General features: G+C 41.4%; 1 protein-coding gene across 11 annotated transcripts in view; it reads right to left on the bottom strand.

Moving 5' to 3' along the window:
* Positions 1–18,086, bottom strand: part of STPG1 (sperm tail PG-rich repeat containing 1) — a 62,555-nt gene that overhangs the window by 17,473 nt on the left and 26,996 nt on the right. For 4 of the 11 annotated variants that reach the window (XR_005215468.1, XM_037828170.1, XM_037828169.1 and 1 more), the window contains exons 3-5: positions 17,677–17,795; positions 6,233–6,334; positions 1,927–2,097 (exon numbers count right to left, since the gene is read on the bottom strand). Coding sequence is in view for 10 of the 11 variants with exons in the window: in XM_037828170.1 (XP_037684098.1) it covers positions 1,927–2,097; positions 6,233–6,334; positions 17,677–17,795 (392 nt within the window). In the remaining variant the exon portion in view is untranslated. Of the gene's footprint in view, positions 1–1,926; positions 2,148–6,106; positions 6,335–17,676; positions 17,796–18,086 lie in introns of those variants that run through there. The other 7 variants (XM_037828173.1, XM_037828172.1, XM_037828174.1 and 4 more) reach the window with 5 other exon arrangements.

The raw sequence follows: 18,086 nt of genomic DNA, 5'->3' as shown, positions 1-18,086 counted from the left end.
TAGGAAAGTATTCAGCCCCCATGGCAGGTGAAAAAGCATGAAGCAGATTTGTTGTATTGCCATGAATAAAGCACATGTACCGTGGAACGCACAATGCTAGTACTGGAGGGAGGGAAAGGATATGAGAGAAATTGTGCCTAGTTTGTGTGTTTGTTTATGTGCCTACTAGGCCTCTTTGGAATTGTTTGTGTATGTGGTAAAATATATCGTTTTAACCATCTTTAAGTGTACAATTCACTGGCATGAAATACATTCACAATGTTGTACAACCATTAGCATTACCTGTTTATAAAACTTTTTCATCGGCACCAGCAGAAGCTCTGTACCATTAAGCAACAGCTCCCCATTCCTTCCTCTCTCCAGCCCCTGGTAACCTTTAATCTACTTTCTGTCTCTATGAATTTGCTTATTCTACATATGTCACTTAGATGGAATCATACCACATTTGTCCCTTTGTGTCTGGCTTATTTCATGTAGTGTAATGTTTTCAAGGCTTATCCGTATCAGTACTTCATTACTTCATTACTTTTTATTTCTGAATAATATTCCATTGCATGTATCCACCACTTTTTTTTATTCATTCATTCATTGATGGGCACTTTGGCTATTGTGAATAATGCCACTATGAACACTGTTGTACATGCACCTGCTTTTTGATGGTGGTTTGCTTTGGGGAGTAGAATTATGAGGAAATTCCACTTCCTACTTTGTGGCCTTCTACAATGTTTAAATACTTTATGATGTGCATATATTATTTTTAGTGACATTAAAACAATAATGAACAGAAAAACATGCATCTAAAATGATTTATTGGCAGAAGGACAAAGTTCTGACTTGGAAAACAATCATTTCTAGATTAACGACCACATACTACTGGGAAGTTATTTCTTTGATTTGATTTCATGTATGCTGGGCACTGGTGATATGAAGCTGGGTGAAGGCGTGTGCAGTGGAGTTAGGGGACAGATGTGTGAAACCCTAACAACAGCTCCCTGCAACATGATGCAGCCAGGAGGGCATGCAGAGGGAGCCGGCACATGCATCTGTTTCCCAAGTGACCTGGTCCTCTCTTGGGAATGGCCAAGGCACCATGGCCAAGTACCTTCGTTATCACTGCCTTGGACTGATCCATGTCCTCTCTCCTGTTGGCTTAACAGCCTCCTAACTGGTTTCCCAAAGTCTACTCTTAATGCACACTGCAATCCATTCTCCACACTGCAGCTGGAGGAATCTTTTTGTAAGAGTACATCAGATCATGTTGTACCACACCTCCCACCCACCCCTCTTTAAGGGCCTTTCAGTACACAGAACAAAATTCAAACTCCCTTCAGGGTGAGTTGCCCAAGGATACCCCTGCCAATCTCCATTTATTGTGTAGTCCTTGTGTACCAGGCACTACATTAAGCATGCAGCATAATTTATCTCATTTAATATCTGCTTTAACACAGTGAGGTAGAAAACTATCCCCACTTGACAGATCAATAAGGACAGTCATTTCAAATTAAGGGATTTGCCCACAGTCACACAGTTAGAAAGTGGCAGAGCTAAGATTAGAGTTTATTTTCTCCAAAGGACCTAAAAAGTAAATGAATAGTGCCTGCACATCAAGTGGTGAATAATACACTCATTATTACAGATGAGAAAACTGTGTCCTAGAAAGGTTATATGACAGGAGTGATTAGGCTAAATATTTCCCAGGGCAGTAGTCTTCACGGCTCCATATTGGCCTCCATGCTGCCCATAAATCTCTCTGGGTTCTGCACATTCTCTATAAGATTTGCGCAGTCTCATGCACCCAGTGGGTAATCAACAAATGCTAACTGGTTTACCAATTAAATGCCATTTTCTAACTCTCCCCTTCCTTTCTTTTATCTTAGCAAACCATCCACTCAATATATATATAGCCAGCACATGCAATGTTCTTACGTTGTAATGGTTTGGTGCAGGAGTTTCAAATTTGAGAACTTTCGCAAAGCTTGGCAACTGGAACATGCTGGAACAGGAATTACTGAAGTCTTTCTTCGAAACAAAATATGATGGGATAGTGTATGCATTAGCTGCAGGATATTTAGAAATGATGGCGTCCAATCGAGCACACTATGAGGAGAAGGCCAAAGAGATCAGCAATGTCACATAATCTTGTGGCTCTGAAAGACAGATGTCAAAAGGATGGTGCCCAGCACCAGGTCTAAAAGCATTTTATAAAAGCTGACACTTAAGCAGGGAATATTGATAAACTGACCCCAGGCTTTGAGGATTTGTTCTTGGAAAGTGCAAGTTCAGACCTGTCTTAACTTCTATAAACTAACATATTATTCATCTTATGCTTGGGACTTAGCAAAAATAATTTTGCCATAAATGCATTTCCACCAATCCTGTTCCGGGCCACTTACACTTTACTCATTAGCTGTTGGGTAAGTTATGTGATGGGACGCTGTGGACATTTTCCCCCCAACCTAGGCCTTCCTTCTGAGAAAAACCTCACATCTTGTTTCTAAGGTAAATGATCTGAGCTCCCTAAACAATGAATTTCCTTCAAATGTCTTAAAGGTGCAAGTCTCCATGGGGCTTACCATACACTCAGACCTCCTATGCCCCACCTAATACTACTTTCATAAAGCCCTATGATATTTTTGCTGTTTCATCAGTGCCAATCCCACTCCTTCTGGGAAGCCATGATAAACTATTTTCAGTTAAAAAACAAACAGAATCAATGTTTGCCAAATGATAAAGGGACAAAAGCCATAGAAACTAGGTGATAGCATCGGTTTTACCCTAGAATAGTATGGCAAGTATTGGAGTCAGAAAACCAAAAATTTTCCCATTATTTTATGGTTAAAAGCTTAAGTACATTGCCCTGGGTTTCCTTGGCTTGATAGGGGTCAATAATTATACAAGCACAGAAAATGGGAGAGGCTGTGGGAAGATGTTAGCCACCCCCCACCCCTGCCCTTGGCAGCCATCGTTCTCGACACGGGGTGTATGATGCCCCCAGTGGTATGTGAGGATGTGCCACCAAAGCAGGGGTGATCTGGTCCAGAGCCTACATTGTCAGAGCCTAACATGGGTTCAAGTCCCATCTCTGCCTTCTTCTAACTGTAAGGAGTTGTCAACTTTCTCAGGAATAAGGTCACCCCAGCCTCACATACCACTTGTCTTAAGACATTTTGGCCAATGGTTTATCAAATACTTTTCACGTGCTCTTGCATTTTATCCTCATGACAACCCTGAGTGGTAGATATTATTATGATTCCCACTTACAGAAGAGGAAACTGAAATTCCTCAGCTAGTTAGGTGGTGGAGCCAACATCCTCACTAGGCAGTCTGCCTTCGCTATCAGAAATAGGGGCTCAGACACTATTCTAAAGAGCAATAGGTTGAGAGGCATGGCCCCTGAGTGGTAGCAATATGTGTTTTCATTTTCAAGGAGAGTACCTGATAAGAACCATTACCCTATCTCTCTTCTGCCCAGTGACATACATAGGTCACACCTTGCTGTTTCCTTTTAACTTCCATTGAGAAAGATGGTAAGGTCAAACTCGCCATGGCAGAGCTGTTTAAAGCCTATTTGTCCTGTGTCACCCAACAAAGTGGGCATGAGTGTTTTTTTAAAGCACTGTTTCCCAAAGTGTGTTCCTTGGTGCACCAGTTCAATAAGATGCAGGGGTTGTGGTCATAGTGGCAGCAGCAGGGAGAGAGTTCCAGGGTCAAATAAATTTGGGAAGCCCTCACATCATATTCTCATTTTGAAGATCCATGATACACATTGGCAAAATTAAATGCTCTGAGAAGTTCTACAATAAAGAAATGTGTTTAACTTTGCTTTAATAGCTTTTTCCAAACTTATTCAATCATGGAACCCTTTTGACCTAGAACACCTATTAACGTAACACATTTTAGGAAACACTGTTCTAGCAAACTTCTAAAAGAGGCAAAGTTTTCATGAAGCATTGAAATCACAATAGAATTAGTCTCAGAGAGTAGGTGAGGTAACACCACTCATACAGACACACACATCTGCCCCCTGCCTTGGCTTTCATTTTCTTGCCAGGCTCCAATCTGGCTACATGCTGACATTTATGAACCTGTCTCTAGCACATACTAACGTTTCCAGAACCACTTCATCAAAGTCTCCTCCCACTTGCCTCCTTTAATTTCCTAATCAGTCCTTGTGAATAATGCTGGAGCCAAAATTTGGAATAATTATTGAAGCTCTTTTTAGATCATCTGGACTTAAAGAAATGACAAGTCCTCTCAAAAGGTTGGGTGTAGTTGTTCCAAGAGTAATCAGGAAGTTTCTAAAATGCAGAGACCCACAGAATGTTTTGATCAGCCTCACCCACAATCACATTCCTCCTGGCCACACCAGTGTCAGTAAGGCAGAGGTCACCCATCTTTCTCTGATGAGTGCTCCTTTCGATTCCCTCAGAGCCTAAGAATCTGAAAATGGGGGAGATGTTGAGTGTGAAAGTTGCCAAAAGAGGGATGAAGATATGAAATCCACATCCAAGTCAGAAAAGAACTAGGTAAGATGTGGGATCTTCAGACAGATCTCCAACACCAGAAGAACTTAAGCATTTATCCAAAAACAAAATTACAAATTCCCCTATCAGTCAAAGTGGGGAGAAGGGGAAGCCTGAAGAACTCAGTGTCTGCCTTTTTTGAGTTTGATTTGGAGGTTTAAAGTCCTGAAAGGCCTGATTCGATTCTATAATACTCAGACCTTCCCTTGGGCCCCTTTTCCTCCAGGGGGCCAGCCTCATCCCAGACAAGGACATCTGGAAAGTCACTGCATGAAAGCCGGGTAGCAAATTGGATGTGTGACATGATTCAGTCCTTTTTTGGCACCAAGCAGAAATGGGTAGTGCCACTATTTGGCAAAAACGTTCTCAGAGAGAAAATCTAGGTGTTGCAGGAAGTATTATTCGTGACTCAGGTGGTAACAATCATAATATTTAGCATGTTTACAATGCTTTGCAGTTTCAAAGAGTTATTTCACTCATTGCAAAGTTAATTTGCCCAGTGCCTCCAGGGAGTCTCTACTTTTTATGAGGTAACTAGGACCCAGAAGGGTGACGTGCTTGAGGTCGCATGGAGAACCCACAGCTGAGTCAGGCTTAGGTCTTGGCTCTGGTCTCCTGTTCCAGGGCATCATGAGATGGCACTTCTTTTACCTATGCTTTTGAGTCTCTTTACTAGCAGCACTTGGGGCAGAAAAGTAGGTAGAGATGTGGTTGTTCTGATGATACAAAATAGGTATTGAACTTAGGTGGGCATGTCCACAACCTCAAACTCTTGGGTAATGGGGAGTTAACTCCAAGGTTTATTCCTTGAGTATTCAACTCTACCAAACTCAAATTCCAACATGAAGCAGCTGCATTCAGTGTGTGTGTGTGTTTTTTTTCTCATTTTTTATTCAGTGTGTCTTAAATGGTCCCTTTGCGTGGTTTAAAAAAATCAATTTCAATGTCAGGCATCCTAATAAATCTTTGGAAGAGATTGTTATAATTTTTAAAAGGGGAGGAAGGCATATGTATTTTGCTAATGCCAGAGTCTGTATTTGCATTCTTTTTTACTTTTTTACCTCAGCTAGCCTATTGAACTCTTTTGCCTTGCTATATCTATTTTTCTTACCAAATAAATATAAAAATAAAAAATATCCTTGCCCAAATCTGGTCAGAGTCATTGGCACTTTATTTGGCTACCCAATTGTTAGAGTCCCCAGGAAAGATAAGTCTCACATCAAACAAAGAAGAGGAATGGAGGGCTGGGAAGGGGGAGGGAAATCACTAATTTTCAGGCCCATTTATACTTTCTTGTTGGTCCAGTAAAGTTTCTCAATATGATAACCCAATTAGATTAAGTAATGTAAGAATCATATTAGGGTGAGATGTACGAGTAACATCCTTTTCCTGGTATCTCTAAAAATCTCAGGAAAACATTTACTTAGCCCACTCAACAATGACAAAATTGATTTTGAATGATCAAGTTTTGAATATTCCTCTAGCTTCTCTTCCCACTCTGGCAATGTGTGGTGGTGGAAAAAAAAAAACCAACTTAAATATACAGACTGCAATTTGCCTGTGTGAAATAAGGAGGTAATTACTTTCTTCATTAGAACCACAGGCCTTTCTTTGGATAGAAGGGACCAGATGTCCAATATATGATTATGCAATGAATGAAGAAACTTATTGACCAGTTAACACTTTTACTCCAGAGGATGGGTTCTCACGTTAGAAGGAAAAGTGCATGTTCCTTTCTTAGACAATGAGACACTGTTGGACACTGGAGACTGGTGAATGACGTTGTAGAACCCAGGACCTGGGATATCATCCTGAAGGAGAGAGAATGTGGCATCATCAGAATCCATTCAAGTTCACTGTGCTCTCCCCCAAGCTCTACATCCATTAACACTAAGCCCCATGGTAATCCTTCAGGACAGCACCATCGCCCCTCATGGATGACAGCCTGGTTCCGCCACTTCCCAGCTTGCTCAATCATGGTCTCAGTTACGGAGCAGCAGGGCTGGAATACCCAGCCAGCTCTGGGACTCCTGAAGCCAGTGCTCTTGCCCCTCTGCTGTACTGCATTCCAGAAGAATGCTGTTGTTTCTTCATGCCATTAGAGAACTGAGCATAAAATGGGATATAAAACATGGATGATACGCAAGTCAATGTCTATTGATTGGGTAAGCCAAGCCCATGGTAAGGGAAGGGTGACCAATTTCACGTTAACCACACCCCACTTGACTCAGCTTCCTCCTCAGCCTTTTAGAAGAGAAATCAGGGAGTGTTTCTGTTTATAAAGCAAAATGAACAAAAACAACCTTCATTCCAAACAAGACCATTTCTAACCCTCAGAAAAAAAAGAGGCAGGCTGTTGGGGCTCAAGGGCTAAATGATGTAGGTAGGTTAGAGCGGAATAAATAAGAGCTGGAATTCTAAGCTCATTTTTGCTATTGCAGTTTATTGGGGTTTCGGCTCATGTCTCATTTCCCATGCTAGTTTCCAAGGGGAAGTAAATGTTGACAGAAGTTGGCCAAGCAAGTGGCATGAAATGACAAGGATGCTCTAATACTGTCTTGAGAGTTTACTGCGTGCCTACTTAGTGCCAAGAGCTTTTCAGAGGTTATCTCATTTAATCCTCCCCATCATCACAAGGAAGGGATTACTGTCCCCATTGTATGGATGGAATCACTGAGCACATGGAGATTAATTTGCCCAAGGTTCCACTGCTAGTAAGCGGCAGTACCTGAATTCAGTGCTGAGCCCAAGGTATGTGCTACCTCCCTTATTCCTCACGCAAGCCCTTTGCGGTGGGGTTATTATCAGGTCCTCTGTAAGGAAAGTGAGGCCCAGAGATGCTGGGATCACAGCTAGTAAGTGGTGAAGCCCAGATTTCAAACCAGACTGTCTGACTCCTGAGCTTACTATCTCCAACACCTGCCACCCATGCTCATCCTCTCTCCATCATCCCTACTGCCCTTCCTGGGGGAAGAAAAAAAGCTTAAGGTATCACCACTGCCTTCAAGGACTTTCCAGTCTGGCAGGGACAGTGCGTGATTACAATTTAATATAAGGGATAGGAACATAAGTGCTATTAACAGGCTCTTCCATGCTGAATTTTAAATGCAGCGAATCCTCTGAGCCTTGCCCCACTGCAGGTAGGGGCAGGGGAGCTGGTGCCTGCTTTGCAGCTGATGGTGGTCCCTGGTGGCTGGTAGGGAGAATGAGGCTGGTGGCAAGGGGCACAGAGCAGGGGCACTAGAGCACCCTAGGCAGAGTTCAGAAGAATCCTGCCTGTGGGTAGAGATTCAAGGAAGAAAGAAACAAGTAACAAGGAAGAGCTTTTCTAGGGGGCTCTTTGCAGGAAAAACATAAATTTATTGAGTCCTCACTACATTCCAGGCATTGTTCCGAGTACTTTACATCACTCAGAGATAAGGCCTGAAATGTCACATAGCTAGTAAATGGCAGGGCCAGAATTTGAACCCAGGCATTGGGCTACAGAGTTCACTCTAACCACAGAACCAAATGAACTATGTAGGATAAAAGAAAAACTAAAAAACACTGAGTTAAGAATCAGGAGATCTAGTCTCAGTGCTGTTACCAAATGATTGACCAAATCACCTCTCTGGGCCTCAGTTTCCTCACCTGTAAAATGAAGATATTGAGATATTGGACTAAATGACTTGTGAGTGCCTTTGAGCTTCCAGAGACTAAGGGAAAGGTGAAGCAGGAAATGTAACTGTGCCTCTTCCAGGTTTAAGCAGGGGCCAGGGAAGACTCACATCTTGAGCCCCCAGGCGTTCGGCACTCTCTCATCACTGCTATCAATACACAAGAATTTCAGGTTGCCAGATAAAATACAAGATGCCTTATTAAATTTGCCTTTCAGATAAAGAACAAATAACTATTTTAGTATAAGGAAGTCCCATGCAATATTTGGAATATACTTACTCTAAAATAGTTATTTATCTGAAGGGCAAATTTAACTGGGCATCCTGTTTTTTATTTGCTAGGCCTGGCGGCCCTACTGGGCCTTAATCATGCTTCAATTCTGCTCCATCGCAAACCAGGTTGAGCCCAGGGCTAAGAGGAAGAAGACTGTGGCCTGTTAGCCTGCAGGAGTGGAGTGCGGCCTATTTGTTCTTAATGAGTGTCCAGGAAGAGTCCTCCAGGCTGCCGAATGCTGGAGCTGCAAGTGCCAGCTACACGAGGATGACTGTTAAAAATTCAGACATTTGGCTAGTGGTAGCTTCAAATTGACCAGGTTGGGAGTATTTACACCATGGAAATTGGCCAACAGTACAAATGAAGACTTTTTTATTGTAGCGGGGAGAGCTGGTTTGCTAGCACAGTGCTGCCTCCATGCAACACCCAAGTAAAATTTCTGTGAAGGAAAAGTCCAGCTGCAGAGACTTCAAGCATCCTCCTGTAACTGCCGTAGGGGAGTGGATGGCTTCCTGGTAGGACAATAAAATCCAGTCCTTTCACCTTAGGGTAATAGCGCATGTGACCAACCTTTGTGACTTTGAAGAGTTTAGGCCTCTCAGAGAATATCCCAGAGAACAAGGATCCGAGTTGCGACTGGTTTGAACTTTACTACCTCTTGGTTTCTTCACTGAGATCATCTCAGAAGGCAAAGAAACTAACAAATTCACACAAAATTCATGGGGTCTTGGGGGGAAAGGAAAAGGACTCAGCTTTCTCAGAGGTCTGTTGAGCGTCAACACTAAGGCGGTGCCGTAGCTGTTGTCTCCTTCATGTACCTCATGGGTTGATGTGAGGATTAAGTGAGTCAATATGCATAAAGGGGTTGAATGGTGCCAGTGCATGCTGGCCGTTATTTCCATCACCACTGCTACTCCTCACGTGGCCCACAAAGCCTCGATGGAGCCAGGACCCTTGCTTGGGAGTTAAAGTGCTTCAGACTGGGACTGAGAAAAGGAGGATGGGCCAAGGCATTTTCACCCCCTGACCCAACACACATCAGGGTGACACTGAGCTGAAATGCACTAAGAGCTCTCTTCAAGGATATATGTCTCAAGTGGGCAGCCTAGGCATGTGCCGAGGGTGGGATAAAGATTCTCATTCACTTGACCTTGGGATGGGGTGGAGAGGCAAGGAGGAGAAAGGGAAGAGAGGAAGCAGGGCATTTGTTCTTTCACCCCAGATATCACCATAGATTATGGGAGGGTTTAATATTCCTCAGCCTGGGGCCAGTCACATCTTCATACATCCTGGGTTTTCTAGTCCTGATTTCATAAATTCTGTCCAATTAATACTTTCATATTTGTCAAATCAATGGTTTGTCAAACCATTTTCTGGCTTGGTCACTGTTGGGCCATTGGCCAAAGACCACACTTGATCTGCCTTTTGACTCTTCAAATCTGTTCCACCTTGCATTGGTCTATTTTTGGGGTGGCTGGCAAGTATTTCTCAGGAGTCCCAAGAAGATTGTAAACTAGGAATTCGCTAAACCACTAGGGATGTATAACAGAAAGAAGGTACCCCTGAGATGAAAACAGAGCCCTTTCCTGTGGTGAATCTACTGACAAAACTAATGGGAATTAGGAATTTCTGAAGGAAAAATTTCCTTTTACAAATGCCCCGTCTTAGGGTCTTAGGAGAACATGTCCATCTACCCTATTGACCTCACTGAAGGCTAGAAAGCCTTTACTCAGTCTGACCGTGGCCAATACGGTGAGGAGAATGTGGAGCAGAAGGCAGGATCTGCCCCCAGGGCACTTCCCTCCCTGGGCCTCAGCCCTCCCATCTGCAAACCCAGAAGAGGCAGAACCGGGTGTGGGGGGCTGTAATCTGCGGTTTTCAGCCCATGCTCCTGGCCTGCCCGGAGCAACCCGGGGAAAGCAGGAACAGAGGAGGCCTCAACCAATAGCTCCCCTTTACTTACTTGACAGATGGGCTTTAGTCTGAGATGCGGTCACAGAAAGGGCCCCTCTGCAGAGGCCAGGGATTTGGGATTCACCTGAATCTCTGAACCAGGCCCAAACTGTCAGCATATCTAGGACGTACTTGTTTTATAAGACATCCTTCCTCCTTTCTGCTTTCTTGCTGTCCTGCAGTATCTGCTCCCACCCCTCACTCCATACACTTAAAGCTGGCAGCTAAGCTTTCATGCCTCTTATCACATTGAAAGTGAAGAGGCAAAAACTGTACCAAAACACCACTTTTTTGTTCAGAATGGGGTTAGATGTCAGAAATAAAAGGTCCCTAGAAGCCCTAAAGGAGCAATCAGGAAAACTAGAGTAAGTTCTCTTGAGGAGGTTATTTCCTTAAATGAATGTCTCTCAGTCTCCCTGGCAAAGAACAGGTATGGGCAAAGCCCTGGCCACCTGAGCAGATGAGGATGGATTCCACATCTTGGCCCATCACTGGCCTCGTTAGGTGGGAAAAGGTCAGATGACTGAGTTTTGGTTAAAAACAGTATTGTCTCTGAGAGTGCCTATGCTTCTCTTTTTCAATGTCCTTCACTTTCTTAAATCTGGTATCAGCTTATTGGCAGACCCTTGAACCCCATGAGTGGAATGTGGGCAAAAATTCAACTCAACAAGCATTTCTTGAAGCCAACTTTGTGCCAAGTCCAGCACAAAGGACCCAGGATACAGGCACACCCGTTAGCAGCTCATAAGTTCTAGGAATGGGATGAAAGAGTGGTGTCAAAACAATGCAAAATGGATGGGGTGCATTCTGTGACTTGGCAGGAATGCAAAGACTTGAGTTGGGGTCATCCACTCATTTACTTTCATGGGGTTTCAAGGGTCTGGAAAGGCAGGGGGCTAAGGTCCAATGGTTGCTGCCCAAGGAGTTCCTGGCAGGTGGTGGAGATAAGACAGGCACACTCATGACCACTGTGCCAGGTAGAAGTGGCATAGGACAGGCCTGGGGGAGTTCAAAGGAGGGTGTGTTTGCCTCCACCCAGGGGAGATACCAGTCACACCGTTTGCCAGTCACGGAGCAATAGTGTCTAGGAACCAGGGGCTGCCACCTGGGTTTATCCTTTTCTCTTCCTGAGCCTGGCTGGGCAAGTTATTTAACCCTCTTTGCATCTCAGAGTCATTATCTGAAAAGTGGGGATAATAATCAGACTTAGCTCGCAGGGTTATTATTATTATGGGAATTAAATGAGTTAATAAACACAAAGTTCTTCAAGGGATGCCTGGCACCCCATCAGCATCTGCTGAGTGCCAGTATTTACAGGGAATGTGTCCTGCAGACCTCTTAGGCTTCACAGAGCAACTAGGTGAGGCAGATTCAAACCTATTGTGTCTCAGAGATGTTGCTGAGCGCACACCTGGGGTAACTACGCCCTTGAACACGGTGGTCTGTGCAAACGGAACTTCCTTTAATTTAAATATCAATGGCCCTCTGTCTTATCAAATCAATAGATTTACAGTATTATCATTGTACAATATCACCACAAATTAAATACTGGCCTGATTATATTTTGGAAGGGTGGGTTAGCTGTCAGGGCTATGTATGAAATTAATGTGTATTTTTAAATTGTGCCCCATCTGAAGGACATGGTACCCGTATCCTACCAGTATTCATTCATTTTAATCTAGAAGGGTTCGGAGTGAAAATCACAGAATCGTAATCCTTGGTAAGGCCTACTAATATGACACCCTTATTTTAAAAAAACAGTTTTAGTCACACACCATACAATCAATCCAAAGTGTACAATCAATGGCTCTTGGTAGAATCACAGAATTGTGTGTTTATTACCACAATCAATTTGAGAACCTTTTCATTGCTCTAAAGAGAAAAATCCCATACCCTTTCTACCGCACCCCCTCCACCCCATCATTGACACTTAGCGTTGGTAGGGTACCTTTGTTACAACTGATGAAAGAATATTACAATATTACCGTCAACTATAGTCCATAATCTGCATTAGTTGTATTTTTCCAATATACCATCCTATTATTAAACACCTCATAATAGTGATGTACATTTGTTCTAGTTCATGGAAAAACATTTTTATATTTGCATTTTAAACCACAGTCATCATCCACAACAGGGTACACTATGTTATATAGTCCCTGTTTTACCCTCTAGCTTTCCTTCTAGTGACATACACGACCCTAAACTCTCCCTTTCAACCACTATCATACCCATAATTCAGCACTGTATAACACCCTTTTTCTTAAGAGAACATGGATTTGCAAAGACACTAAGTGGTATCCTTAGGTTCACACAGCTTAGGAAACAGTGCCCACAGTTCAGGGTGAAATGGGGATGTAAAGGGGGAGAATGGGGAAGAAAATGTCCAAAGGGCTCCTGGGCTATGCTCTGTCATGGATTAGGCGTGTCTCTTCCTGTATGCAAAGCCACCAGCACACCTGAAAATAATTGTAAAATGGTCAAGGCAGCAGACTTCATCTCCAGTAACCAAAACTGCCAGTCCAGATACTGAGCTTTGTGAATGATTCCTTGACCCAGCAGTCAGATTCTTACAGGGAATGTGAGGTGGGCAACGAGGCCCTGATGTTTCATGACAAAGTAAGACTGATAAAGGTAAGTGCACATTTCAAAAGACACGGATTCTCTATGTTAAAGGTGTGGCTAAATGGGTCACAGAACTAATGTGAGAACGCAACCGAGTCATGAGAAAGGCACAAGGGTGTGTATGATTAATGTTTTAAGAAGGGTGGTGAGGCATTGGAGTCTTAAAATCTGTTTTTAATTTGTATTGCCTCACGAAATTATTGGGTATGTTAAAGAAGATCCTTCCCTTCTTGATGCCTATTTTCCTCAGGAAAAAATGAGAACAATGGGCATGGAATAAAATTTTTCTTTTCTGTTTTTTAGCTTGAAGAGAATCCAAATTTTATACTTCCAACAAGAAAACAGAAGCTTCGGAAAATTAAATGACTAAGCTAAAGGCACACTGCTAGTGACAGGGTAGAACATAAGGAAGTGATTTGTGGATTACTTGCTCTTTCCAATAAATTCCATACTTATTTACAAAATGCAACCACATTTGCAAAGCTGGAATTGCTTTTCTAAGGCAGCCTGTAGTTTTGCCTTGCTGCCACTGTGGCTCCTTCAGCAGAAAATATTCTGCAAAGCAATAGCATTCTAAGAGGCTAACTTTAAAACTCAGCCCATTCAGCATCCAGATTTGAGTCTTCAGAGTGCGCGCACATAGAATAAAGCCTCCACACATTGACATCTTCCCCTATTTTGCGCTTGCCCTTTAGAGAAAATGCTGACTTTTATAGAGTAAATTTGTGGTTCAGAGGCCAGAAAGGAAGGTATGGTGTGGTGTTTGGAAAGAACATTAGGCTTTGGAGTGAGCTAGGCCTGGGTGCAAGGTCTGTTTCTTCCAACGTTAATTCAACAAACATTTATTGAGGTCCTCATATACCAAACCCTGCGTTGGTCATTGTAAAGACCCTGGATGGGTCATTTAACTTCCATAAGCTTTGGTTTCCTTTTCTGTTAAATTCAGATAATAAACCTTTCTTTCTAGTGTGGTTTTGGGGATTATAGATACTGTCTAAAAATGTCTTGATACACAGCAGGGGACCAGTAATGGTGGCTGCTATTATTTTTATTGGAGGCTGGGCTGCAAATATCTTTGCAATGGACAATTTACTGTGATCAAATTGACAAATGGGAAGCCAGTCAGAAAAGAAACAGATAAAGACAGACAGAGACAGAGTAGAGAGAAAATTGCCAAGCAATATCTTATTTATTGCCTTGTGGGAACTTACAAGTAATACAAATAGGTATATTATTTATTATTTGCTTTCTTAAAATGCTAACACATGAGACGTGGAAGGAACTTAGGCATTCTCTAGTTCAGTGTCCCTGTTTACAAAGAAGGAAACAGAGGCTGAGGGGCAAAGGGCTTGTCACAGCCCCTCAATCCTCGGTGACTCACCTGTATTCAGAACCCAGACCTCCTCATTCCCTCTCCGCCCTCTTGGCAAGGGGAAGAATGAAAGACAACATTTTTAGAATGCAGCAAAAGGTAACTGAGATAATGACTCCTCCCAAAGAATGTTATTCTAAAGGTCTTGGCTAAATGAACAAAGGAATGAAAAATTTAAATACTCTGAGGACTTCTGTGAGCTGCTTCAGCCCCCTGCTGGTGAAAGAGGAGAAGGTCAGATCCCAGGGTGAAATCCCAAAGGTTAAGTAAGGCTGGTCAGGAGCCAAGCAGAAGTTTCCCCATGGGAGAGTTGAAAAGAGACACAGAGATTTGGAGAATGGGCTGGATGGAGGGTGGCGGGAAGGTTAAACAGGAACAATAGTAACACAATTTTTAAAGAAAGTTTAAAAATGGGCGTCACAAACAGAATAGAGGATCCAGAAATAGACCTACACAAATAGAGTCAACAAAGCTTTGACAAAGAAGCAAAGGCAACTCAATGGAGAAGGGATGTCTTTTCAACAAATGATTCTAGAACAACTGGACATCCACATGCAAAAATAAAAAAAAAAAAAATGAATCTAGACATATACCTTACACCTCTCACAAAAATTAACTCAAAATGGATCACAGACCTAAATGTGAAATCCAAAACAAAAAAAATCTCTAGAAGATAACATAGGAGAAAACCTAGGTGACTTTGGGTTTGGTGATGAGTTTTTGGACACAACACCAAAGGCACAATCCATGAAAGAAAAACTTGATAAGTTGGACTTCATTAAAATAAAAAACTTCTGCTCTGTGAAAGACACTGTTAAGAGAATGAAAAGACAAGCCACAGACTGGGAAAAAAGATTTGCAAAACACATATTTGATAAAGGACTAGTATCCAAAATATACAAAGAACTCTTAAAACTCAACAATATATGGCAACATGAACCTTGAAGACATAATTCTGAGTGAAATAACTCAGACACAAAAGGAGAGATATTGTTATGTTATACTTCTATAAACTATCTGAACAATGCAAAAACAATGTCTTATAAGAATATTGGGGACCTAGTGATACACAGTAGCTAGTGAAGGGGAATGATAATCTAGTATGTTCAGATATGTTAATGATGGTGAATTCAAAGGTATGGTAATGGATAGGGGTGACAACTGTTAAAACATAAATCCTTAAGAGTACTCCTATGCCAGCCAGCTAAGTCCCAAAACCAAGAGGCAATAGCCTCTTCAAGACATCAACCAGATATGTCCCCTTTGCTCATAAAGTCGACACCCCTTTTCAACATGAATAGGTTAGAGTGGTCACTGCCTAGATATCCCTGAAGACTGGGAAAGTAATTAAACTAGAGGAAGGGGTAGCAACAGACAAGATGAAATATAACAAAGAATTATAAATACTGAATCTTTATATAATTTTCTTTTTCTTAGTTGCTATGGTATTAGAACAGATAGAAGGAAAGAATTGAAATGGTGGAACTGTAACCCATAACATCCTTTGAAATTTGTTCTATAGCTACTTGTTAAATTGCAATTTGAAAGCCATATCTTTTTGTTTTTATGTTATATTTCACAATAAGGAAATAACTGAAACTATGGTACTACAACTCATAATAACTTTAGAAATTTCCTATATATCTACTTGTTAAATCATACTTTGAAAGATATTTTTTTGTATATATGTTATACTTCATAATAAGGAAATAACAAAGTGTGGAATTATAACCTATAATATTCTTTGAAATTTGTTCTGTAATTACTTGTTAAATTGCACTTGGAAAGTTATCACTTCATATATATGTTATATTCTGATTTTAAAAATAGAAATAAGAAACTCAACAATAAGAAAACAAACAACCCAGTTTAAAAATGGGCAAAAAATCTGAACAGACACCTGACCAAAGAAGACACACAGATAGTCAAATGAAAAGATGCTTATCATATGTCACAAATGAACTGCAAATTAAAACAATAAGATACCATTACACACCAATTAAAATGGCTAAAATCCAAAACACTGACATACCAAATGCTACCAAGTATGCAGAACAATAGAAACTCTCATTCATTGCTGGCGAGAAGGCAAAATGGCACAGCCATTTTGGAAGACAGTTTGGTAGTTTCTCAGAAAGCTCAACATAGGCTTCTCATACAAGCCAACAATTGCACTCCTAAGCATTTACCCAATGAGTTGAAAACTGAGGTCCACACAAAAACCTTCACACAAATGTTTATAGCAGCTTTATTCATAACTGCCAAAAATTGGAAGCAAACCAGATGTCTGTCAATAGGTGAATGGATAATACAGTGGAGTATTATTCATCAATAAAAAGAAATGAGCTAACAAACCATGAAATGACATGGAGGAACTTAAACGCATATTGCTAAATGAAAGAGGTCAGTCTAACTCCAACTATATGACATTCTGCAAAAGGTAAAACTATAGAGGCAGTAAAAAGACCAGTGGTTGCTTGGGGCTCAAGGGGATAGGTGGTAGAGATGAACAGGTGGAGCATTTTTGAATAGGGCATTTTTAGGGCAGTGAAACTATTCCGTATGATACTGTAGTTGTGGATACATTACATTATGTATTTGTCAAACCCCATAGAACCATCAACACAAACAGTGAACCCTAATTTAAACTAATGACTCAATATGGGCTCCTCAATCATAACAAAGGCATCACACTAATAAAAGATAATAATAGGGAAACTGGGGGGGAGGAAAGGGGGCGAGGAGGCATGTGGGAATTCTCTGTACTTCCTGTGCAATTTTTCTGTAGCTCTAAAATGGCTCTAAAAAAATAGTCTTTCAATACTTTTTTAAAAAAGCAGAAACAAGCCTTATCATAATTACTAACCCCTACACATCATTATTAAATTTATCAGGCCCTTATTTTTCCTCTCACGTTATTTGAAGAAGTGGTTGTTTTTAGAGAGGAGGGCTATTTTTATCTTTTACTTAATATACTTGGAATTTTTGGATATTTTATTTTTATAATACTTTTAAAAATACATTTTTGGGAACAAAGTGGAACTATCTGATGTCCAGACATGGTTGCTTTCCCCTGGATTCCATATTTTCAATATCATTCTTACAATCCAGGTCGTGTAGATTGTTGGAGAGGGTGCTGCAGCTCCTTAGATGCTACTGCCCTCCACTGTTCACAAAGACAAATGCACCAGACAGATTCTAAAGTGCCCCTCCTGCATGATATGGGGCTACGAGCCAGGCTAAAGTAAAGAATCTCCAAGACCATGTCATTACCTGTTTATTGTAAAATCTCTTCGCTTGGCTGTTAAATCCTCTTTTTTCTGCGTCTGAAATTACCACTGTCTGAGATCTAAAAGGAATAGAGGATTGTGTAGGATATGCAGCGGTAAAACCTAAACAAAAATACAATAAAATAAAAAATTAGCACAAAACAATGAATAGAGAAATGCAGAAAACATAGAGCTGTATATTAAAGTTTTATTTTAAGTGGAATAAAAGAGAAACCTACCTTCTGACAGGAGATAAACATGAAACCAGGTTTTTTATTAAAACAAACAAACAAACAAACAAAAAACTATTCTCCACTTTATTTTCCTTCCCCCTTCAGTAATTTATTGGGTCCCTTACACCTTTGCCCCAGCCATGCTTGGTCGCATGGCTGACTCGTGTTATCCCAGAGAAGA

Source organism: Choloepus didactylus, chromosome 2 (genome assembly GCF_015220235.1).
Source record: "Choloepus didactylus isolate mChoDid1 chromosome 2, mChoDid1.pri, whole genome shotgun sequence".
Classification (NCBI taxonomy): Eukaryota; Metazoa; Chordata; class Mammalia; order Pilosa; family Megalonychidae; genus Choloepus; species Choloepus didactylus.
Note: the sequence above shows the minus strand (reverse complement) of the source record. Positions and strands in the feature narration are given on the sequence as shown.